The sequence below is a fragment of the Mustela putorius genome, unplaced genomic scaffold, assembly GCF_011764305.1.
Source record: "Mustela putorius furo isolate JIRA1106 unplaced genomic scaffold, ASM1176430v1.1 tig00003845_pilon_pilon_pilon, whole genome shotgun sequence".
Lineage (NCBI taxonomy): Eukaryota > Metazoa > Chordata > Mammalia > Carnivora > Mustelidae > Mustela > Mustela putorius.
The window spans coordinates 36,440,585-36,467,294 of record NW_025421998.1 but is presented as its reverse complement, the minus strand read 5'-3'; the positions used below and the strand labels follow the sequence as shown (position 1 = coordinate 36,467,294).

The 26,710-nt window shown below is 37.7% G+C and overlaps 1 protein-coding gene across 1 annotated transcript in view; it reads left to right on the top strand.

Annotated features, from left to right (window-relative positions):
• Window positions 1-26,710, top strand: part of CALCR (calcitonin receptor) — a 60,583-nt gene that overhangs the window by 19,728 nt on the left and 14,145 nt on the right. Inside the window, exons 6-7 of the mRNA XM_013047850.2 lie at window positions 4,644-4,770; window positions 21,693-21,846. Of these exons, the coding sequence (XP_012903304.2) occupies window positions 4,644-4,770; window positions 21,693-21,846 (281 nt within the window). The remainder of the gene's footprint in view (window positions 1-4,643; window positions 4,771-21,692; window positions 21,847-26,710) is intronic.

Sequence of the window (26,710 nt, the reverse complement as noted above, 5' to 3'; positions counted from 1 at the left end):
GAAAAATAGTTAGGAGCAACAGTATGGAGAGGGATTAAATAGAAACATCAAATTTATTCAGCAAGACTCCCTCACTACTAGATGCCATAGTAAATGTCAACAAGAGAGTTAAGATGAAGATCCCCTTAGGGAAGACGGTCTTGAGAAAGTCCCATAAGTGGCCATTTATCTGTGTTTGTTCCCTGACCGTTTTAAGCAAGTTTGCAATAAAATTCACTTACCCCATCAGTTCCACTTGGAATTTACCAATTGACATTTCTGTGGAATTATCCTAAATTACTAAAACATCTCACTGTTTTCTCTCAAAAAAATCACCACAATCAAACATTCATTAACATCCATTTTGACTGTTTGATACTCATGCCTTACTGATTGTTGAATTTTGAATATTAATTACTCTTGCCTGAAAGTGGATAGAGATCTATGTTGGAAGACAGGGGGTGTCTTTATTGCTCTGCATTGTCTATGTTACATTACCTTGGCCGTATCAATACAAAAAAAGGGCTTCCACAGGGACCTCCAGAAGCAATACTGATTCCACGCTACACACTCAGTATGCACTGTTACTCTCTGTCACATCTACAAAGTGGATGAAGAGTTAACACTTTATCTTGTACTTGTAGAGTAGCCACTATTATACATCTCTGGTTGCCTTCCTAGTGCTCCAGAAACACCACTCAATCAATGGCACCAAAGACAGCCGGCATCCTTTCTCCCAACCCACCCTTGACATGACAGGACCTAAAAGATAACTGTTGCTCATGTCTTGGCAAACTCTTCCCTCATAGAACAGCAGTAATAGGAAAAGAGACAAGAATAATGATTGAAAAGGAGTTCCGTAAGGAAAAAGATTCTGTGTTAAATCAAAAAGTATAAAGTCTCTTGTCAGAGAGGAAAGATGTATAAGACACTGGGTTTCGAATTTTTCTAGGAGTTTTAATGCAATCCATTCCATATTCCCTCCCATCCCCTCACTTGTCTTGTCCATTGTGAACAAGATAGGATAGCCAGGTAAAGAAAACTTTGAGTTACACAGAAAGCTACAACTGCTTGTATCAATCACAGCAGGTATTGCAATGCATATTTTCACATGTACCAGTAAACTCAAAACAGCTTTTACTTGGTTTATGACTGACTTCTTTCCTTATTTATTTTGCATATGATTATCATTACAGTCTTACAGAGAACTGAACACTGCTGTTCCTTATCCTGTGATATCAAACTGGTTTACACAATCTGCAAAACTTAAGGCAAATATTAAATGCCTTCTTATACAACTACAAGCTCCCCCAAATCACACACATGCATATCTAATGTCCCAATTACTTGAAACATTTTTCACTGTGGAAGATTTACACCAAGTAAACTAAAACCATGAAAATAACATTAAGTTTGAGCCTTAAAATATGGCATCTTGAGAGTCATATCTAAGTAAATCATTATCGCTTCCTCACATCTGAATGACACTTTGGTTGGGCCAAGACAGAAGTAGATGTTGTCTTATCATCCTGCTATTAAAGAATCTATAGTACTTGGGGTTCCCTGCCATTCAAAAAGCAAGGAATGTTTGGTCTATCTAAATAAATACCTATTTTCATCAAGAGGCATGAAGTATAGGGGCCTCTGGGTGGCTCAGTGGATTAAGCCTCTGCCTCTGGCTCAGGTCATGATCTCAGGGTCCTGGGATCGAGCCCCACATCAGGCTTTCTGCTCAGCAGGGAGCCTGCTTCCCTTCCTCTCTCTGCCTGCCTCTCTGCCTACTTGTGATCTTTCTGTCAAATAAATAAAATCTTAAAAAAAAAAAAAAAAGAGGCATGAAGAATAGCTAATATCAGTTTTGTGCTTTTTCTACTTAAGACATTTCAGATCTGACAGATCATGTTCATTCAAGCAACAAAATATTCGCATTGAAAACAATTGAACACCTAATTCCTTATGTTAAGTTCAGTTAACCTCTTTAGCATCCTGTGCCTCTCCTTCAGAACAGTTATCCTAATAAGAGTAAATAAATAATTATGTAGTATATAAGGTCCCCGTAGACAGAAGCTGTCTGTTTTGTTCACCCATATATCCCTAGTATCTACCAGAAGGTCTGAATCATACAGTAGTGTGTGTTGGATTATCAAATGGGTACACAGTAATATGTGTTGGATTACTGAATGAATTTTAATAAACTTAAAGTACCTCTAACTTGCTTCAAAAGGCTGAGTGTAAATGTCATCAAGTAAGTGTAATAAAATTTTTTAAACTCAATAAGCAGAAATTATATTGAAACTTTAAGACACAGAAACTCATATTCTATACTAGTCATATTCTTCCTTTGGAACCTAACAGTTTATCCAGCTTTAAACCAGATCATTTTCTCATTATGTACATAATACTGCACTAGAGAGAGGTTTTTGCTACTGTTGAACAACAGCATAATGTTCAATATTAGTTAGTTAATACCTACAACAAGAACTTGGCAAGTGTTCAGTATGATACAAAGTATAAGATATGAGACAATCTAGCATTTAAGTAATTCTTTGAGGTACTAGAAAGCTGTTTACTGGTCACAGCATGAAGAAGCAAACAGCTCTTATGTAAAGATTTTTAATTTAAAAACATGAGTATCAAACCCTGTAGGATATCAGACCCTCTTCTAGGTGGACAGAATGAATTCCTTTAGCACCCCCACTCTGGTGACAGAAACAGAGAAAATAAGAGGCAAACAAACAGATAGATGATATGTCAGGAGGTGGTGTTAAGAACAAAAAATAATAAAGCAGGGACAAGAGGGCGATGGAGTAATAAGCTAGAAGCGAAGGAAGTATATTTCTGATTTTGATTTTTGAGTTTTGAGTATTAACCAGTCCTTTACACTGATGTCGTACATTGGCAGATTATTGAACTCTACCTGGTCAAAAGAAAAACAGTCATGAGAATAGCGACGTTCTTTGATGCATCCATCTATACTCTTTAGTTCTGGATCATGTCAACTGCTGTTGATTTAAGCCAGGCTGAATCCAATAATGAGACCACAGATAATTGCCCCCCAGTGAGAAGAATTATAAAATGCTATTATGACTCTATGAAAAATGGCAGGTCACAGGTTTAATGTAGCAGTCTCAATAATGAAGAGTTTATGCAGGATAAATGGGTATGATGTTTTGCATAAATAATTTTTTCTTTTTAAAGCCTTAAGTTTGCAACCTACTTTTATAATACTATTATAAAACCAATTAGATTTGGTTTGTTTAACAGAGCTTTCTGCTGCCAGATAAAGTAGTACATGGATGTGTGTGTGTGTGTGTAAGTTCTTCTCTAAACCCTTCCTGAATATTAAGTTCTGCATTCTATCCCTGATCAACAAGTTGAAAATTTTAAAATATTCTGTATTTACTATTTACTAATGGCTATGCTTCCTGAAAGTTGGAAGATGTAGCTACAATAATCAAAAAATGCCCTAACAGATGATCTCATTACTTAAATATACTTTTTACTACAGATAATTACATTTTCTTTTGATTTGAAATTTAGGAAAGCATTGTAAATAAACCCAGACCATTCTCATATTTCATCTTTCCCCAGAATTCCCTTTTCAAAATTCCTAGAATCCTAATTTCCTTCCATGAAAAATTTTTTTAGAAATAGTTACTGTGATCTATCATTGGCATCATTAACTGAATGTTTTGAATTTTCATATTATGTTAAACATTTTTTGACAGGATCAATTATGGTAAATGCAAGATTTTTGTTCATCAAGGATAATCATTCCAATTTTGTTATAGCCATCCTACAGGGTTCTCTCTATTTGCATCGAAAAGTAAAATAGGATATTCAAACTAATGTTTATTTATGTGCTCATTCACACAAATACATATGTACAAGCTTATGAAGTGGAGGAGAGAGGAATGAAAAATCAAACAAATTGTTTAGTACCCAAAAGGTGGGAAATGGCTATGCCAATAATCGGCAGAACTTGGATGGGTTTCCTCAGAGGGAAACCACAATATGCCTTCTAATGAGATCAAATTTGAGCCTATTTAGAATTCTCTGACTGTGTCTGAGCTCCACCATCAGGAGGATGTGGAAAGGGAGAACCACAGAATTGATTCTAGTTGGAATATGAGAAATAAGAAAATGATAGAAGAAATGGCAAAAGAGAAGAATGATGGAGATTTAATAAAGTCTGGAATCGGTCAAGGACACAAATTCAGTACTTTGTCAAGGGCAGCCTTGGTTCTGACTTCATGCTCTGTTATCCCATTTGCCACACGATTTCTGCCTGGTTACATCAATGAATATTTGACTTTTCATCAGAAGCACCCTCCCAACCCTAATGGCTTCTCTTGTAAGAGTCCTTCTCTTAATTAATTTCATGACATTTGCTATAATTAAAAGTGATTTTATCACTCACTCTTTGAGTTATTGTATGAAGTCATGCTGAGGGCTGAAAACTAGGAACTTCCGTGACTGGAAACTGTTTTTAAAAATCAGGCAGAAAAGTGGTGATGAGCCTTTAAGCTGGGACCAGCCTCACTTATTTCTACAGAACTCTCACCTATTGTTAAAGGAAATATTACAAATATTACCAAAACTTTTTTTCCAGGTACTTCAACATTTTGGCACTAGATAATGCTTTCTGTTACATTTTCTTCCAGGAGCCTTGGCTGTCAAAGGGTGACTCTGCACAAGAATATGTTTCTGACTTACATTCTGAATTCCATGATTATCATCATCCACCTGGTTGAAGTCGTACCCAATGGAGAGCTTGTGAGAAGGGATCCTGTAAGCATTGCATGATTCATTCGTGATTTATTCTTAAGGACCTAGTCCCTGTAAATAGTGAATGTGATGCTATTTGTCTGACTTAGAGAGCTACAGGTGTGATCATACTGACTTTTACAGTTGAGTTTTGCAAAAAGCATGGTGTATCATTTCTATCCAGTTATTGGAACTAATTGCTATATGCAGTAGTAAAGAGTTGGGAATAATTCAGTCATAACCAAGTAAGAATTGTACAACAAATCAAGACTTTTTACTACTAACAAAAAATGTATTCACATCTATGGGAAGTTTACTGAGCACATTTTATGAATATAGGTAATACGAGGTGTACTAAGGCAATGCCTCAGTGTGTCACTAATCAGTTACAGGTAAGCCTATATAGGAATCCCCTTCGTGTCCTGGCACTGGGCTGGGCTTGTGCCAGCCAACTGAGCTATAAGTAGCTATGTATCTACCTGATAAGCCATATAAATACTGTCATATTTTATGTCTGTATGGCTTGAAAAGGTTTTAAATACCCTGAGCTTAGTCACTGTCTTCTCCCAATCTCTGCTGTTGATCCCCATTGACTGAGCTCAGTCATAAACCAGAGGACAAGGATGCCCTGGTAGAGATGTACAGATGGGTTTCTCTGGGCCCAGGGCGGTGGGAGCAGGGTGAAGAGTGCATCTAAAAGCACAAACAGAAGCTATCTAGCACCCAGTGAATGACCAAGGGATATTTTCATTTTTGTTTCTCTGCTTAACTGTGTTATGCAAGCATCTGTAGATAGCCTCATCTTTCAAAACTGGCGTTTGACAGCTCCGCCAACCCAAAGACAAAAATGCGTGAAATCTGCCCAGAGCATGCATCCTGCGTGACAGTGGCATGGCATGGGAAAGCAGCTTAATTTGGCTTCTAACAAATCCACACTGCTAATCATTTTTGCAGTGTGAATGTATTTAGAAGGATATTATGGTCCATATTTTAAAACCATGGCATCTTTTCTTAGCTTACCTGCAAAATGTGATCCAATGGGTTTATCTTCATGAGTTTTCTTTTTTATGTTTTTTTTTAAGATTTTATTTATTTATTTGACAAAGAGAGAGAGATCATAAATAGGCAGAGAGGCAGGCAGAGAGAGAGCGGGAAGCAGGCTCCCTGCTGAGCAGAGAGCCTGATGCTGGGCTCGATCCCAGGACCCTGAGATCATGACCTGAGCTGAAGGCAGAGGCCTAACCGACTGTGCCACCCAGGTGCCCCAATGAGTTTTCTTTTTTAATGTCAACTGATTTCAATAAAAATAATTTCATTTCATCTAGTCTTCCCAAGACTCCAGCAAAGGATGGATATTATTCCCGTTATTAACTGAGTACACTGAGATTCAGTGAAGGGACGGGTCCTCTGTCCTGTGGTTTTTTAGAGATGGGACTCAAACCCAGACATGTCTCACTCAGAAGCCCATCCTCTCTTTTATATACCACATTGTGCTCTTGATTTATTTCCTTAGGAAGAATTGTTCTTAAAGAAATAGCCTCAATCCAAAAAAAAAAAAAAAAAGTTCCAACAAAGTGGTTGGAACTAGAGAGTATTAAGCTAAGTGAAATAAGTCAATCAGATAAAGACAATTACCATATGATCTCACTCATATATGGAATTTAAGAAACAAAACAGGATCATAGAGGAAGAGAGGAAAAAATAAAACAAGACAAAATCGGAGAAGGAGACAAACCATAAGAGACTCTTAATCATAGGAAACAAACTGAAGGTTGCTGGAAGGGAGGGGGTGGGGGGTAGGGTAAGTGGGTGAAGAACATTAAGGAGGGCACGTGATGTAATGAGCACTGGGTATTCTATAAGACTGATGAATCACTGACCTCTACCCCTGAAGTCATTAATACATTATATGTTAATTGTATTTAAATTTTTTAAAAAGTTAAAAAAGAAAGAAAGAAAGAAAGAAAGAAAGAAAGAAAGAAAGAAAGAAAGAAATGGGCTGAGCCATTCCAAAGTGGTAATTGTCCATAATTGAATACATATATTTAATTAGGGACGCTAACTCCTATTAAGATGTAGAAGCAATTAACTAAGCATTTCTCAGCAAAAAAGATTCAAAGTTTTGGTTTCCCATACCCCATTAAGTGTGGAAATCCTGAAAAAGTTACTATCTGTATGGAGGAGGCCAGGAAATGGCACTGAGTCATTAAAGAATCAATGCAGTGCTCAGTGGTCACATTATGAAGTATTGTAAATTCTTGAGAAGGCTTTCTCCCATCACTTTTGTGGGGGTCTCCTACCCATCTCCTGTATCATTCCACAGCCCACTCTCTAGAGGCTTGTAGGGTGAAGGGGCTTTTCATCCATTGTAAGACCATACTAAACATACTATCTTCCCTAAATAGTCTAAATTCAGGATTCTTTCAGATTCACTATTGAATTACAGAAGCCATTTAACCTTATCCATCAACAAGAAAAATAAAAACTGCCCTGCTTACTTCCAAGAACTTGTCTTGGAGTCCCAAAAGAAGCATAAAGCTTTTAAAAATTCCCAAGGGCACAATATTGCAAGTGATTGCTCACAAGTGATTGCTAACTCTTGCCCTGTAACTAACGCCCTTGGTCTCTGCACTTGGCTTCCCTAACTCATCTATTAGTTTACTCATTGCTCTTAACAGCTCATGAGTTTATCACTGGATGTTTTCACTTTCATAGGATACTTTAGGGGCAGACGTGCCTGTATACTTGGCCAGTCACCATGCACACCTGCCTGCTAGCCACCACCAGGTCAACCTGACTTTGCCTTGCAGCTTCTCTATTACTTGGAAACCTATAATAAAGCCTGTAAGCAGATGTCTAGGGACCCAGTTCAACTACAAGGCAGCTGATCTCCTGGGAGAAGAGAAGTGTGAGCATAGAGGAGACAGAGAAATTAAGAGTAAGCTTTCTTATAGAAGAGTGAGGTTGGCTCTGTTGCACACATTAGGGACTCTCAGTGACCTAAGTTTGAAAAAAAGGAAAGAAGCTTATCTTTATGGCATGGCTAACACCTGGTTCTGCCAATCAATATATTGTTAACCTAACAGAATTATGACTTAAGCTATCCAAGAACAAACTTCCTAGGAAACAAAATTGTAAAATCTTGAAAGGTAGAATTTAATCCAATCAATCAAGTGTTTATTGGGTGCCCCAAATTCAAATTTTAGTCTTTAAGCTAAACTGAATTTCATAGCATTTGGGGAACATCGCTATTTATGATAATCCCTAGAAATGGACCACACCTCATGTGGAAACAGTTTCCTATGTCTCATAACCATACATGAGGGATTCAGCCCTTTGTTTACCTATTTCCAAGTGTTTGTAATTTTTTTTTAATGGAAAACAAAGGAGCAAAAAGTCTGTGTGCCTGAAAGAGAAGCCTCGTCTCCTCTGAGGGCTGACAAAATGAAAATAAGCTACCAATAATAAGCCACTGACAGTGGGAAACAGGAAACAGTCATAATGTGTGAACACCCTGTGCCCCCTTTAACATTTCCAAAAGTCTTTTTATTCCATAAGACAAAATTTGGAAATTTGCCCTGTTTACCAAATACATACAAATAGTGTTGGCTAAAAAGAAATGGCTACAATGACAAAAATTAATTCATGTTTGCAAGTTGTGAAGCATAATGCACTTGGCCCCCCAAAACGATGTCATTTGTGTTTAGTATGTTTTCTATTTGCAACAGTCATTGTTTTCCAGTGGGATCTTGCTAAATCTTTTCTCATATGCAAACAACTCAGGGCTGCTCTGTCTAAGCAAACAAAGTTCAACAAAGGGCAAGAAAGAACCCTTGAGTAGGATGTCTTATATGATACTCAACCTTGAACTGTTTATTTCCAAGAGAGACAAAGGTCTTAAAATCTGTGTTATAGCTCCACTTGAAAATAGATATTCTGTTATAAATGGGTTCATAGAGGCCCAATTTATTAAGTATTGCTTCCCATCCAGCAGACTCTGAAAGTGAACTCCAGTTGAAACCATAAATCCAGGCATCAAGAAAGGAGAAATTTCCCTGTTGTAATATAATTAAATTTATAGGGGATAAAGAAGAAGTAGGAAAAGTTTAAGTAGGAAAGCCCCATCTTTCCTAAGGGTAAAGTTCTCCATCTCTAAAGAGCCAGACAAAATAACGTCTCAACACTGAGAATCAGGTCATCAATATATTACTAAGTCACATGCAAAATTGTATATTTAAAATGTACTTTAATTAAATTATTTAAAATATATTTTTCTTGAAAAAGTGACATTCCAGGAAACTTAGATTAAGGTTCTCCATAGCCAAGAAGAGTGGAGATATTAAAGAAAAACCCAAGAAAAGGCTCCCACCAAAAACAACAACAACAACAAAAGACAAAAAACCAAAAACCAAACCCACAAGAAATTTTTGAAAAAGGGAAATTATTGGACATTGTCAAATTATACATATCAATTGAAATGATAACTAACAAAAAATATATAACTGAAGCCATAAATTAAGGCATTTTTATCAGCATTCCATTTACCTATGATTCAGGTATGTGTCATATATATATATATATATATATATATATATATATATATATTATTTAAAGATACTTTTTCTCTTAAGCAAACTGAAAGCAGAGTTGTGGATTATTTTTTTTTCATTTTGACCCAATTCTCAGGTCACTGAATCAGCAGTTAAGAGGCAAAAAGATTTTCCTTCCCAGTGCCCAAGGGAATATATTAAAAAGAAAGTTATTTCTTGTGAAAGGAGGCTGCATCCTCCCAAATGCTGTTGTACTACTTCTATAAGAGTTTATTTTTGGGGGGCAAAAGAAAACAATGTTCTCACTCCTCAGTAGGGAATCCCCTTGGGTTTGTGCCCCCTTACCCATCTAAGTAGTTAGATTCATTCCTTGAAATTTTTTTAAGTTAGGCAGATTCTCTGCTGTAAAACCAAGGGTGAGAATTTCATTCCTTGACATTCTTTTTTAAAAAGTTAAACTCAAAATAACTCATGGCATAAATAAGGGCTGAATAGAGCCTCAGTTTATTGAGTGATGTGAAAATTGCCCATTGTCATTTGTGTCATTTGAGCATTTCATTTCCATAATATCTAAAATTTCATTTTCTTGTTCTATCTGCTTATTTGATGATCTTCATGTAGAGAGTCAGGAGGCAGAATTAAAAGCATTGTTCTTACTGCATCTAAAGGAAGCTGGCAGCATATTTGTCATTTTCTAGAAAGAAATGTCTCTCTGCACTTTTTCTCCAGGTCTAAAAGGGACAATACAGGGAGATTAGATTTTACTGGGAAACTGGGCACTTTGCACTTCAAAAGTCAAAATCATCCAGTCACATTTTCTGTAGCCTCTTACATAAGTAAAGTCAAATGAGTCCTAAATTGTGAAAAACAATTTCTTCTAATTCTAATTTGTTTGGGACAGTTGAGCCACCAGACTATGTCAGAACTTCATCCTAGTTGTAGGAAGCTCAGTTTGGAATGGATGCCCAGAACTGAGACACCAGAGACAGATGAAACCCAGGTTGGAAACAGGACTCCTCATACCCAGTCCAGAGGAGGCTGGTACCAGGGAGGGCATCTCAGTGTGAGAGAGGTGACAGGGACAGCAGTTTTTGAGATGAGAGAGATCACTGCAGGTAAAAATATATTGAAATTATTCACCTTAGTAGCCTATGGAAGAAATTAGACTGGGAATGAAAAAGTATGTTGGATTTGAGGGACAATGCAGGAGAATGGTGGTAAGGAAATATCCTACTCTGGTCATTTATGCTATTTCATTTAGATATCGAAACCAGTAAGTGGTATTTTATCCAAGTTCATATGGTGCAGAGAAGTATGGAGGATTTCTTTATTTCCTTTAAAATGTGTTATTTATAAGAGACCACTTTCCTATATGGATTTGAAGAACATATTGCTAAAAATGGCTATAAAACATCAACCAACCTGTATTTTCTCTCATCGGGCCAATCTGGGTGGTTCCTCTTCATAGGAAATCAGTGATGACAAATGGTGCCTTGTGAGATGGTTTAGGTAGTGAGGCTTCATGTCAACATTTGCAGCTAAGCTATTATGAATTTCTTACAGATTTGTTTTCACTCTCAAAAAGCTTATAGTTGAGATAGAAAGAATTTTGTACCCTCCAGCAGTGGTACATTCTGTTGGTTCATTGCTAGAAGGCTAAGGAGCCCAGTCAGTTTGTACATAGAGGGATTGCTCCCAGTACTGTAGCATTGATCTTACTGGTCTTACAGGATCTCAAATCCTTAGCTCTTAAACCTAATGTACAGATTATTCTGCGCCGTTAAGCAATGTCCTTAACCTCACTTTTCTAACGTGTAAAGTGCCGATGATAATCGCACCTTCCTCACAGAGTCGTTAGCGAGGGTTAAATGAACGGATACACCTAAAAATCTTCAGAGCATTCTGGCACAGAACAACTCTCAAATGTTAGCTATTGTTATTTATATGATAGTTGTTATCATGGTTGGTAGGCCTTAAGCACTGTCATTTTCTCCCGGGGCACCTAGTTTCATTTCTGCATGACACAGCATAAATTTGGAAACTTAAGAGCATTTGTAAAAATAAATAAATAAATAAATAAATAAATAAGATGAAATAAAACTGCTTCAATCTAAAAGGGACTAAGTGGAAAAACAGAATACAGAGAATACTCAGAAGTTAGTAAATCGGAAATCAGCGAGGTCTGAGAAAATAAAATTCAGTCAGTCATGGCTTGAGAACCTCTAGTGAAGAATGACATAATATCCTCATTATACCATATAGAGAAACACCCTTGAGCGTGGCAAGCTGTTAATTTGTATTCCCCTGTTGCATTCTTAACAAGTTGTGGTTTTTTTTTTTTTTCCCCCAACATGGGTGCATCCTGCTGTTCTGTTTCCTGTGGCTTTGTTTTCTGAACACTTCCAGAGTGCTTGCTTTGCCAATCTGTAGGTCATCTTCCAACATTCTTATCTTAGTTGGGACTTTTATCTCCCGTGCCTTCTTTCCCCCTAAACACACGGAATCCCAACCGTTCCATAGACTCAAGCTCATTTTCTCTGACGCTTTATCAGAAATCAGCCCAGGACTGCCTGACAGACTCACATTTAATTGCAAATGTTACATTCTTAAATTCCTCTGGAGAAAGACTACAGTACTTCCTTACAAAGTTATTTAATGCTGACTTTCTGACTGGGGGATTTTTCTCCTTCATTCAGCTAGCTTTAAAGACAGTTTTTGAGTTTATATGAGTGCCTTTTGCTCCTTCATTTATCAACTGCCCTGCCATCTTGACAAAAAGTACTGTGATCCCTCCTCATGAGGTTTTAGTATAAATGTGCATCTAAGTCGGGACTTGCCCCACTGCATTGTGCTTCTACTGAAACACAGATAATTAGCATTATAAGCACTGGAGGGCCCGTGAGTAACCAAAACAGGAATCAGATACTGAAGAATTTCCTTCTATAATCTAAACCCATTCAGAGTGGCCCATGGACCAACAGCATCAGGATGCCCACATGCTCCCTAGAAGTGTAGAATCTCAGGTCCCATGTTAGACCTTCTAAATCATGATCTCTTCTGCTGGAGCCCAAGAACCTGTGTTTTAACAGGCTCTGCCAGTGATTTTGATGCATCCTAATATTTCAGAAAATCACCCCGATAGGAAGATAATGACTATAGATACTTTCATTATTTACATTTGACCTGGACATATTTGCAGGGTTGCATTTTAAAATGCTTTCAGGAACTCAGATTCCTGTAAGTAAACCATAGTTATCCCTTTTAGAATTTAATATCAAAGAGTAGATTAGGGGCACTTTGGTTGCACAAGTTGGTTGAGCATTCAACTCTTGGTTTTGGCTCCAGTCATGATCTCAGTGTGTGGGATCAAGTTCCACGTAGGGCTTCACACTCAACACAGAGTCTGCCACTTCCCTTTCTAAAATAAATAAATATTTTTTCTAAAGGAGTAGATTAAAGGGCATTTTCAACCTTGTGAGATATATGAAGGGATGGAGAGGAAAAGTTAAGCAATATTCCTTTTGAGTTCTCCATGTATCAAAATAACCCTCTCACTTCAATAGAAGAGAGCTGGGGAAATTACCAACCTTACTCAATGTCAGTCTCATTTAATCCATCCTCCCTGGTAGACAAACAAAATGTTTGCCCAAAATTCACAGTGGCATTCACTCCAGTTCCAAATAATTCAAGGAAGATCATGGAGATGAAGCCTTCATGTCCCAAAAGTTTATGCCCATACAAGACAGAATGATCTACACATCACGTAGATACAAGAGACAAAACAAGCCAGAGACACAGAACCAGCTGGTGCCTTGTTGACATACATATATCTGTTGGCCAGATCTTCTGGAACATTCACAGAAGAACAAAATGTGATTTCCAGAAACTTAACAGACTCCAACAAAATCAGCCAGAAGATCGGAATCCTTTTTGTTTTGGCTTTTAGTTGTGATTAACCTACCTCTCTCCCACAAGGATTTTTTTCTCTACATTTTTACTCACCACTCCTCCCCATTTCCTAGTTTTTCTGGATGGTTTCATCGCAGTTTTCACCTGTAACCAACCCTGGTGGTCTGTGTGGAAGTGATTAGAACATAGATAAAGTCCTAATCCAAGCAGTCATTCACAGGAGACAGCATTGCCCCTACAGCCCTGACTGCTTTTTCCAGAGGAAACCCCACATTGACTCTGAAAGTATAAAATACTTCTTCCATTGCACCTGGGCCCAGTATGTCATGTTTTCTTAGAGAAACTGGAAGAAACCCTTTCCAGTTTTTCCTGATTCACATAACATCCTCAGATAACTGTGAATGACACAGAAAAACTTCTCTGGGGTAGCACTACTGCAGCTCCCCAAAAAGCTCTAAAGAGAAGTTGCCCTGAAAAAAGTAATCAAAAAATCTCCCTCGTAGGAAGATAAAGAGACCTTGGGGATTTAGAAATTAACATTTAGAAATAAAAACACCCAAGAAACGAAAATTTACAGTCCTATGACTAGAGCAAGTTAAATGCTAGTCTGAAAAGCAGACATACAATAGGCAGGAAAAACCTATGAAGAAAATAAGAAAGTGAAAATCTTCACTGAAAACTGAAATTTGAGGTCATGAGGCACCAGGCCAGATGTAAGCTACCTTTGATATAAATATATCACATTCCAGAGAAACATTCTCATTTCTCCCTCTAAACTCTGCACATTTGGAATGTAGTCCAATGGTTGATATGTTAGGGAAACATAACATTCCTAACAGCATGAAATGATCAGTCACCTAATAAAGAAATTGATTTAAAGAATATAAAGTTTTGGGGCACGGGTGGCTCAGTTGGTTAAGCTTCTGCCTTTGGCTCAGGTCATGATCCCAGGGTCCTGGGATTGAGCCCCACTTTGGGCTCCCTGATCAGTGGGGAGCCTGCTTCTCCCTCTGACCCTCCCCCCTCTTATGCTCTCACTCTCTCTCTCCCCCCAAAATAAAAATCTTTAAAAAACAATATAAAGTTTTGCTTATAAATTTATAGATTATCATCCTTAAAATGAAGGCCTAAAGAGAGAGGCAGTATTGTGGAGTTGTATAGTAGCTGTGTTGGATATTAACATTTGCCTATAAAACTAACATTCTCAAATAACCAAAATTATCCTCAAACATCCCTTAAATCATCTATCAAGTACAATATACTTTCCTCTACAGAAATGCTTAGGCACACAAAAGTTTGAGGATGAGTTGTTTTTCTGAGCAACTATCTCTCCTTGGAGTGCTGAGTTCCTTGCTTTCAGATAGGTTCCAGAATAATAAGGAACCACTTACAAAAGGGAGAAAATGGCAGTGATAAATAACATCACTAATTTTTTGCCAAGTCTTTTTGGAAACTTTGTAAAATGGATACTGTTTTGGAGACTTCGTAAAACTGATATTGTTTTAGAAAAGAAAAGCAATAGAAAAGATTGAAAAAATAAGTCCTTAACTCTAAAAATGTAAAATAATTTCACTTCCTTTGATTATCTACCAAAATATTCAGATACCTCATTCCCTCATGACATGTCTCAAGACAATTCACAACCTCAAATAATTAAGTAAGGGAAATAAAACTCTTCTCAGCATCCCTCATCTCATCTGATCTAGTATCTCCTGTTTTATTTTGGTCTTATAACTGGGTTCAGTAGTGTTTATTATGAATGAGAAATAAACGCACACTTCCCATCATATCACAGAGAATGGGAACACTTGTAAACTTCTTCACGTAAAACCAAAAGCTAATTATGGAAACCCTTCTCCAATAATAATACTTCAAAATGATCCTGAAATCAAAATTCCTTCTCACAGATAGGGGGCAGACTGATGAAAGGCCCCATAACGTAGGACCTTTTTCAATCATTTGAGAGCATGTTTTCTTTTGATTTTCTGTTTTCTAAAGAAGTGCTATTTGGAATGATGGGGTGGTTAGAAGAGATACTGAGCATATTTGACTCAGACAAAACCTTGTTTTCTTTTAATTGAAATGATAAGGGAAGCAGCAAAAGACATACTTTTAAATAGGTCTCATATAACGATGGCCATTGTAGAAAAATGTTTCAACTGCATACATAAATAGTACTTCAATAGAGAGCATCCGTCTTCCTGTCACATGCAATTGAACTCAGCTGATAAATAAGTCTTGCATCTCTCCTTTATGAGAAAAAAATGATTATGGATTTTACATGTAATAAGCTCAAAGGCCTTGAAAAGTTCTGGATGATTTGCATGCGGTGTAAATAATTGAAAAATGTGAACCACTGTGACAGAGTAAAAAGGAGGTATATTATCAAAATTAAACTACCAGGTTTATAGGTGACTATATTTTAAAATATGTTATTTTACCATTATCTCAAGCCAGGGAATGTATTAAGATAAACTGCAAATCATGAAAATTGGAAGTGTTTTCAGAAAGAAGACTTTGTATGCCCAGCTTGAAGACTTCTGTGCAAAGAAAAGGAACTGCTTTAACAGGGCCATAGGGTATAAAGGACAGGGAATTGCTGATGTTGGGAATGCTAACTTCTAAAGATATCAAAACTTAGAAGAACATGGCAGAGACTCAGGGGGGCACCCCTAACAGGGATCCTGCCCAGCACTGTAGGTTTTTTATTGATGTCAATAGCCTGACTCCTTCAGACATTTGCAAGAACCATAGGTCTGTTAGGAAAAAAGGACTCTGGAATTTATTTGCCAAATCTTGATTAAGCAGCTCTTATTTTGATACCTGAGAAAAAATCAAAGTAGGTATCAAAATATTTTTAGTGAACAACATTATAAACACTACCCAAAACCATATTCATTTAGATTTAATTGGCATCTACTGCTCACCTTTTGTATAAATATTATTGAGTTGGGGCGCCTGCATCACTCAGATGCTTAAGCATCTGCCTTTAGCTCGGATCATGATCCCAACGTCCTGGGACTGAATCCCGTGTCGGGCTCCCTGCTCAGCAAGAAGCCTGCTTCTCCCTCTGCCTCTGCCTCTCTCTGTGTGTCTCTCATGAATAACAGATAATTAAAAAGATAAATAAATAAATAAATAAATAAATAAATAAATGTATGTTATTGGGTTTAAATTCTGAGGGTCCAGATAGGAGAAACTGCAGAGACAAAAAGATGATCAAGTAGACACATATTTAATAGCAATTACATGTTCACTTAATATGTAATCTAAATGTCCATTAAGTAAAATATAATAAAAAATTAAGCTGGCAAATTTAACCAATGTAGACCACAATTCTTTATTAAACAGCATTTCTAAAAATGTCTTTTCCTTCGAGCAAAATATCTAGATTGACTTATCGATTCTTCTTCCCTGGCTCAAGTAAATATAACTTTGCACCCTTCCTTCTGTGCTAAAATGAACTGATGAGAAACCTTTTTTGAAGCTTCAGGGAAACATAAATAATCATGCTTAATCACTGGAAATCACTCTGAACCTAAAGGAAACTTTAAACTTTCTACTTTAAAACATAACAAACCTGGCAGCTTTGACTTGACAGAATTAATAAGAAGCTGGACCTGTTCACCTGATACTTCATTTTACCAATGAAAGGCAGAAATTGCAAGTATTTTGTAGAAGAGAAGAGTTTTTTGTCACATATATAATATATTATGTGAACAAAATATGCACTGGCTTGGCCCTTGCCAAAGATTTCCAGTATAGAAAGCTTACCTTTGGCAGCACTTCTCTGGGCCTTCAAGACTCTAGGTTTCTTGGGAGTATGGTTGCTGTTTGACGACTTTAATCTTCCAACCTAACGCCTGTAATCCAGTCCAAGAGTAAGAAGTATCTGTTATGCCACATTCCACATCTGCATTTCCTATGGTTCTCCATTCCCATTCCCTTTAATGTCTTCAGTCCTTCCACTCTAAGGTTTCTATGAATGATAGGATTAAATGTGTAATCCTTTCCAGAGGTATGGCATTTTAATAAGGAAATAGTCTTAAACTAAAGAAATGAAATTATGTGACATATCAGACATTTCGAAGATGGTGGAGTGAGTTCTGAGAAGTGAGATGGTATTCCCTAGCTCCCTTTCAGACCTGGTAACATACCCATAGGGCAAAGGTACCAAGAATGGTTCATGGTAGATTCTTCAATGGCTTAAAAGTAGGATATAGGCTGTGACCTACTGTTACCTGAATTGCTTCCATAGATCAGTGCTGATTTCCTTTCTACTTCTTATCCCCAAATCCTTCCCTTGTCCCCAGCACAATCAAAGAACACCTCAAAATATTGACCACCTGTTCTTAGGTTGGTCTTTTCTAAAAAGCCAAAAAATTCCAAGGCAGCTTTCTTATGGAGGCATTCTTTCCCCCATTGAATGTTTTTGTTTAAAGATTTATTTATTTATTTGAGAGAGAGAGAGAGAGAGAAAATGGTCATGGGTAAGGGCAGAGGAAGGGAGAGAGAGAATCCCAAGGAGACTCCGAGCTGAGCATGGACCCTGACACAGGGCTTGATCCCACGACCCTGAGATCATGACCTGAACTGAAACCCAGAGTCAGATGCTTAACCAACTGAGCCACCTAGGTGTCTCCACTGAATTGTTCTTAAAAACACTGACACACATTATTTTCTATGCTATGCAGATGAGAAGAATTATTCTTAAGTGTGGTTGGGAGATATAATTGGAATAAAATGTGCAACTGAACATCAACATTCCATAAAATTTTGAGGTTGACTTAATTGATTAGACTAAAGAAAATCTTCTTGCTATAACTACAATTCCATTTTTAATCAAATTACTATAAAGGCTCTTCATGCCATGTGATGAAAACATAGATTTGTCTAATGAGTATACTAAATCAAGAAAACTGTAGGATCTCTTCTCTTGATAGTGACATTATTGCTCAAAAAATCTTATATTTTATTGAAATACAAACAGATAATGAAGACACTAAATGGTGATACAATTCATCTGAAGCCAAAGTGGATAGTACTGCTTTTACTTCTTAGGATACATATCATTCACAGAATTATCTCTTTTTTGCCCATAATAAAGAAAATAAAATAGAGCATAATTCACAAATTCCATATATTTTTGACTTGGAACATTTGTTGTTTTACTTGGGAGTGGTCTAGTTGTATTTGAATATAGATTATTTCTTGCAATTTAGGAAATCATTAATCTATACAAAATTATAGTATTATGACTGCTTCCTGGAATAATAGTCAAAGAGCTGTTTAGCTAATTTAATCTCAGAATTAATCTCTTATTACCTGATGCTGCTAAGCAGAAAACCATCCCAGAATGATGGAGAGGACTAACCTTAGGCAAGAGGACCTGTCTCTTTGTTGAATGCCTGGTTTACTCCATCCTTGAGGGAAGAGTTGTAATCAAGTCAGAGATTATATGACCATACCTTATTTATCTTGATATTCACAGAGATACTAGAGTTCTTGTCTCATAATAGGTTTTCCATAAATGTTTGTTGAATGCACCTGAATGACCTTGAATATCTCAGGCATGTGATTCTTTACTAGGAACCTAAATTAGAAACTCCTAAAATATTTTGAAAATACACAAGGGAGTTATGGTCTAGTTACACGTATTTCGTAAGTGTTCCCCAGGTGATACTGATGAACAACCCTAGTTATGAACCACTGATCTAAGTGGTGATGAATTTTATAAAAATTTTAATAATCATCTTGATCATCTAGATATATCAAATTATGCCCATGATATATTGGGAGGAAAAACTAATAGACTGTTGGTTTTCAGACTTTTTGTGAACTTTTGAGCCATTTAGCCTCAAAAAATATCTTACCCTGAACCCAAATACAAATGATCCTCTTTATTCAAAGATTCCATATTTGAAAATTTGCTTACTTGCTAAAAATTTACTTGTAAGTCCAAAATCCATATTCTCAGGGTTTTCATGGTCATTCACAGACATGCACAGAGTAGCAAAAACACTGAGTCACTTGATGTACACATTCTGTACAAGGCAACACTCTGTCTTCTTATTTCATCTCACATAGTGTAAATGTCCTTTTCACAGTCTATTTAATTCCACATTTCTTTGCTTTTTGTTAGTGATTTAATTACTTAAAATGATCCCCAAGCGCAATGCCTAAATGCTGTCATCTTCCTAAACACATCTTCCATAACACTGTTATGATGTATCTAACAGAAAAAAAAAATAGGTATGTTAGATGAGTCTCCCTCAGGCAGAAGTTATAGTGTTGTTAGCCATGAGTTCAATGTTAGTAAATGAACAAAATAAAATAAATAAGTTCTCTTTAAACAGAAACAAATTAAAAGTTATATATTGATTGGTGGATGAAAATATTTAGACCAGAGGCTTAGAGGAACCTGACCCTGTATTTCCCTTTGGAACAATAGCTCAGTATTTGCTAATTCAGTTTTTGCAGTAACTTTGCAGAACATAACTATTGTGAATAATGAGAAGTGACTGTATATAAAACATGAAGCCAGACTTCTCCGGGTGACAAAGAGCCACCTCTTTGCACACGTCTATTGTCTTTATCTTTTTCCTCTCTCTTCCTCTATGAGTGGCAGCCACCTAAGTATTCTACACTGGGATTCTCGACCCGGAAGGCATAGAGCTTTCAAATAAGAGTAGTCTTCAAAATGAATGCAGAGTATCAACTGCATTTCTTATTTCAGCTATATGTTCAAGTTCATGTGCACCTGACAAGTATTTGCTTAGCAAATGCAAACTCATATAAAATTAAATCAAATAATTCCACTCAGGGGGCACCTGGGTGGCTCAGTGGGTTAAGCCGCTGCCTTCGGCTCAGGTCATGATCTCAGGGTCCTGGGATCGAGTCCCGCATCGGGCCTCTGCTCGGCAGGGAGCCTGTTTTCCTCTCTCTCTCTTTGCTTGCCTGTCTACTGTGATCTCCCTCTGTCAAATAAATAAATAAAATCTTTTAAAAAAATAATAAAAAAAATAATTCCACTCAGGAAGATATTCAGATAGAGGAAAAAACAAAAAAAAAAGTCAGTGCCTTCCTAAGCCAAATATAAATTATTTTGGGTCACCTGATATTTTGAATTCTGTGCACTGCTCTTCCACTTTGGTCAGAATCAGAAGTTGCTTCTGTCTCTGAAAAATGCAGTATTTGCTTTCTTGTGAACCCAGCTGGCATTTTCCTATGTTCTATGAGTCCCAGAAGGATTGAGCACATTGGATTCTCAGTAAATAAATTATTACGGCTATGCATTAAATAGAAATGTGCAGTCCTGAAAAGGTTAGTGCAGTGCTGAAAGTGATGTTATGGCTTTCTTACTTTGTAAAAAAGAAAGCCTGAAATCAGTCAGATTCAAAATGCAATAGGGAGCAACATGATGTAAAGCAGAGAAGTTGGCAAAGTAATAGTGCAAAAAATCATCTCTAAAACCTAACGTCTGTTGTTGTTGTCGTTGTTGCTACAGAGAGTTAAGCGCAGTTAAATATCTTAGGGTAGCGCTCCTCAACCAGGAACATTTTGCTCCCCAGAGTATATTTGGAAATGTCTGGAGACATTTTTGATATTACGAATGGGTAAGGGCTGTTACTGGTGTCTAATGGACAGAGGTCAGGAATGAGGCTAAGTGCCCAACAATGCATAGGACAGCACCTCATAAGAATGACAATAAATCATCTAGTCCAAAATATTTGTGGTACCAAAATGAGAAGACCTATTCTAAAGGTGACTATGAAATAATTTAGGATGTTCTGTTATGCAGTTTAAGCAATAATTATTTCTATACAGACTATATGTACCGGATCTGATTCCCCAGAGATGTGGTTCCTTCCTCTACACTTAGTACTAAACAAGGATCTATTCCTAATCTCTGTGCACCAAACATGTGGATCCCAACTTAGAAGCTAAGCCTCCCATATGAAAATAAAATCACTCACATCAGATGGGTTCAGCATAGGTCCTGGCTCCTACATGAGAAATTTATCACTTGGTTCTCTCCTCTGTATTGCTAACGAGACATCATCAACAGATCAATGGACTTTAGGAGCATCATGAACAATTTCTGGGTTATTCGCCTCATTGGCCACAGAAAAGGGGCCATAAAAGTCATGTGAAAAATCCTTGGATGCTCAAAAACTATAGGCTCAGAAACAATGCAGGGAAATCAACCTGTTGAGTCTATATAAGTCACCAGAATGTAACAGGAAAAGAACACTTTGAGGACATGGCTTCCATTGCCCTAAATAGCTGTTTACCTGTAATATGAATGCAATACTAATGGTCTATGCACTGTCATTCTGATTTGTGGGGACAGAGGGAGGCACATGTCCACAGATGCCTGGGACAGGCTGAATGCAAATCCTTTGGTTCGTATTAACATTTACCCTCTGTTCACAGTCACACTCTTGCCAATACCTTCCACTGACTTCTTCCCTTTCTTTCTGACAGCTGAGCTGCAAGATTTTGCATTTCTTTCACCAGTACATGATGGCATGCAATTATTTCTGGATGCTCTGTGAAGGAATCTATCTGCACACCCTCATCGTGGTGGCCGTGTTCACCGAGGAGCAGCACCTGCGCTGGTATTATCTCTTGGGCTGGGGTATGTATTTTTTTCAACTGAGTTTTGAGTCACCTTCACCTCTCTCTGTAAATTTACAGTCTTCTTCTAGTCTTGGTCTCAAAAAATGATCAGGAGTCTAGGTCTTGCGAGGAATGATGCGACACAGGTTGGGGCAGGAGTTCAGTCTCCAAGAGAGCTTGGTAGAAGCCCTTTAATAGGTTCATATGGATTGTGATCAGTGTGGGAGTCAGGACAGAGAAGGAGAAGTGTGGTTATGTGTTTCACCAGGAAGCAGACCCCAAGTACAGATGGACAAATGTGCCTTGACTGAGAGAAGATCTGATCAGACTCTCCCTTCAGTTTTATTTATCACCTGTTTGTAGTGCAAAATAGAGTTTCACATTTTCGATTCTGTATCTCCTCCATTCGGGCACCACTTCCCTCCCTCAAAAACATTCCTTCCTATCAATCCATCAGCAGGACTCCTCCAGTGAAAGGTCAGGAGGTACACTATCACCGAACAATAGACATAAATAACCTCACGGGACTCCACAGTGCATGGCAATGGCTTTGAAAAGCCTGTAGCTGGTTGCTTAAATCATCGTTGCTTCTGCACAGATTGACTAAGGTAGGGTGCTGAGGTCAATGAGACCACTCTAAAACTTCTCCCCTTCCCCCAAGGGATGCTAAAGTCTAGCTCACTCTGATAGAAGGAAACTAGGTAGGTAGTAGAGGCAGGGAGAGGGGAAAAGGTCTGAGACCAAAAAGCATGCTGTCAAAAACAAAACAAAACAAAACAAAAAGACACATCCTGTGAACCTCCCATACCAGAGAAAGTTCCTGACTGTAGAGCCAAACGTTTGCCCTTATTGTTCACTGATTAGTGACTGTGGCTCTTGGAGTAGAAGCTGTGGATTATCCTCAGTTAAGCCCACTCTTTCATGTGGCATTTGGGAGAGCCCCTAAAAATATTGATAGGAAAGGAAAGAGTTAATGAGGAGAGAAGATAATCCAAAGGTTTTCTGAAAACATCAACCTTTGTACTTAAACCCCTACTCAACAGGCATTGTCACCAAAGTATGGAAATATATCTGGGAAGTCATGTAAATGACCTAAAGTCTTTCACAATCTACACCAGGCCTGGTCCTATGTGATACTTGTTTCAGTAACACCCTTCCTAACAGGTGTATATGGACTTTAACAAAACATATGACCCCAAACCAATAGGACAAATGTATAATGGTGGGTTAGTGGGGCAGATATTTGGGGTGTGTCTTCAATGAACTGATCATGGTTGCGAGTAACAGAGAACAAGATTTTCTAACTTAAGCAAAAAGAGAATCTAGAGTATCTTCTGGAAGTCAAGGGCTGAAATGCCACCAAAGCTAATATAATGGGACTAGAAAAGGAGCACCCTCCCTCTATCTTTTTTTCTGTTTTGTTTTGTTTTCCCCTAAGCATCGTTTTAACCCTTCTCTGTTTCTATAGACCATAGATCACAGGGTCTCCAATCCTAATGGTCAGTACAAGCTACCCCAGATTTTCCTGAGCTCACATTTTTCTGTTCCAGGTACATAAAAAAACTAGATGCTTGTCTTTAAGTCCCAATTCTGAATAGCAGGACAAGAGAATCTGATGGGTCCAACTAAACTCAGGGGGCCAGACCTGGCTCAAAGAATCATGGTTACGGACTTTGAGAGGGAGATGATCACATAGTGCAAACATGTCTGGAAATGTGTGACCCATCCAAAAAAATGGGAGAGGGGTCTTTGTGACCTGGACAGCCCATCTAGAATATTCCCCAAACCGCCTCACCACTGTTCCCCCATGATCTCCTCATTCTGTTACCTTAAACATCCAGCGAGATTAGAAAGCAGGCTTGTGACTGTCCTGCCAGTCTCACGTCCAGTGCTAGGTTCTCTTGCTCTTCCTTGACCTCAAAACACATAGAATACAAAGAACAAAATGGCCTTTCATTATTTTTTTCTTTTAGTCGCAACCTTCCACAAAGAGGCTGATCTTACCTTTAACTGACCTTCTCAGCCTCATATGTACCTTGTCAGAGATTTCTTGTCCTCCAAAGCTAATCATACCAGGAATCAACTGAATACAGTTCAATGCCCCCTAATAGTAATTCTGATCATTACAATAGTAATGATTGTTGCTGGTCAGATGCCTTCCAACTGAAGACCTGAAAATAACATCCCACCCCTGGTCTTCCACACACACACACACACACACACACACACACACCATTTCTGTGTGATGTATTTTACTTTTTTCCTTTAAAATAAAATCTATGACGTATTTCTTATACTGGTTTTGACTCTTCAAAAACATCTATCTACCATACTCAGAAATTTTTCCATGGAGGAAAAAGGCTATAAATTTATTCTTGCCTGTGACATTCAACAGAGATGAGGGCACCCCGGAAGGAACAATTTATAATTACTCTTTCCATTCTGATGCATTGTGAATTAGTTATGAAACTTTTGACATCATCATAGACAGCTCGATGAAGACATCTGCTTAACATGCATAAACAATTCAAAGCGAAAAAGGAACAAGCTGTTCAGCTGTATCAAAAAGAAGGTAATAAAAATAAGTAAAAATATTTATGGGATCCCTGAACCTTCCTTAATCAGAAAATACTTAAAACTTTATCAGAATGATTGAAGTGGGATCCTAAGGAACATTACACTCACTCAGTAAGGTAAGCATGGAATCATAAATTTAAAAGAATGAGAATTTGCACTTCCCCCTAGACCGATGTTTGGAAAGACAAATAGTCAACCAATATAGTTCTAAAATGTAATTATTTTTTAGCAGGTCAGACCTCAGTCTATCTTACTCTGCCCCTGCACACATGCGCGTGCGTGCACATGCTCCAAAATTCCACCAAACCCTTTACTGTGTTTGAGAACAAAATTGAGAGACAACCGTGATGATGTCTTTTGAAGCAATAGCTCTGTCCTAGAATTTGGGCAAGCATTGTCTTTGGGTGGGAGAAAAACAGCTAAAGGCACAAGTGAAATAATGCCGCAAGAAAAATAGTGTCACAGAATCTTTAAAGAATTTCTAGTGGAGCAGAGAGGAAGAAATTTCTACTGGGTAATATTTTTATTGTCCTTTTGAAATTATTTTCACACCTAAAAAGTATGATAGTTCCTAAATGTTATGGTGCCATGAAATAAGGTAAAACCTGTGCTTTGAAAGGAGGTGAGAGTGGGACAGCCGAAGATTTGGTGCAAGAAAGCTGTGCCCGAAGATGTGACTTTGTTTACAGGTGACGTATGTCCCATCCATTCTTGTCAGCTGTGAATAGTGTTACCCACTCCAGGATCTGGAACAGATCCTAAAAATTATAAAAGACATAAGGAACATCACCCTCTTGGAGGAAAGTATCCAGTGATGTAATTCTCCCCAATAGAAAGTGAAAGAATGCTTTTCTTTTTTTTTTTTTTTTTTTTTTTTTTGGTAGTTACTCCCTTACAAATCTGCACAGGGCCACTTACTAGTTGATTTCTCTCAAATCGAAGCAACTTCAAATAGTGAGGTTTAGTTCTCAGAAATAAATTATTTGTTTTACAGCCCTCTCCTGATTGATTCTTCGCCTTGCTCTTTCTCCTCTTCTTATAAATTAAAGAAGGAAATTCCCTCTGTGGACTCTTACAATGAACACACAGAATTTATCTAGTCCCCCTTAAAAAAAAAAAATTCCTAGGGAGAAGGGATTATTTTTACATCTTCGGTGGCAGGAAGGGCCTTTAGGGTTCTTGGGGCCTGGGGGATAAGAGGAAGAGGAAGGGGAAACAAACTGCCTCAAACAAGGCAAACAGCACTAGGAATGAGCAGAGTTGGGGTCCGCACTCCTCTGTACATTAAGGAACACATCCTCCTCTCTACAAAATGATGAGGTGGGAGGGAGAACTCCATATGCTTCTTCTGCTAATTCTAAAACGTATGTTTCAGAATATATCGAGAAAATGAATTTCTGTTTCTAAAACCCAAGTGGGGAAATGATATGTTAGAACTGCCGTGAATAAAACACAATTATGTTTTGTGTAAAGAGTCTAACTCAAAATTCTCTCACGCCAAGCATTTAATCAATGGCCCTATTGAATTATATGCTTCACGGGTTAAGAAGCTGAGGTTGTTCTCAGGTGAAAACTCAATATTCTGAGGCAATGTCATTTTGCATAGAATTAACAGAAAATAAAAATGTGGAGGTCTGACTCACTTCTGAGATACATTTCTCAATCTGATGATAATTCTAAAAGCTCTTTCTACAAATGTCTCAACCAAATCAAGCAATATTCTGTTGGGCTGGGGTACATCTGAGGTGGGGAAAAAAACTATTTTGCAAGAACCACAACTGTATTCTAGATGACACTTATAGAATGAAAATTGATTTTAAAAAGAGGTACCCTGACAGAATGCATTGCCGATAATGACCCCTATCATTCTGTTTATAAATTCAAAGTTGCTTTTTACTAGAACTTAGAGTTCAGTGAGGGAGGTAGACTCCAAGTTACCTTCATAGAGGTTCCACAGGCAGAACTTACAGAGGGCAGGGAAGGCAGTCGTGCCCTGAAATATTCTAATGGAAAGACAATGGAATCGATACATGTGATATAAACAGACAGGAAAAAGAAAAGCCTACAAGAACTATTATGAACATCAACAAGGATTTCAGAGCAATCAGGCTATTGTCTCCGTAAGCTATCCCAGGTCATTGCCCTCCATGGTGACCTAACTCCTGTCTATTAAAGAGTCCAGTTCACATGCAGTGAAGAGCTTTGTGGACTCAACTAACAGTCATCACCACAGACATAACGATGGTGTAATGGTCACAGTGAGAGTAACAAGGTACCTACCATCCTGGAATATTTGTTAAAGACTT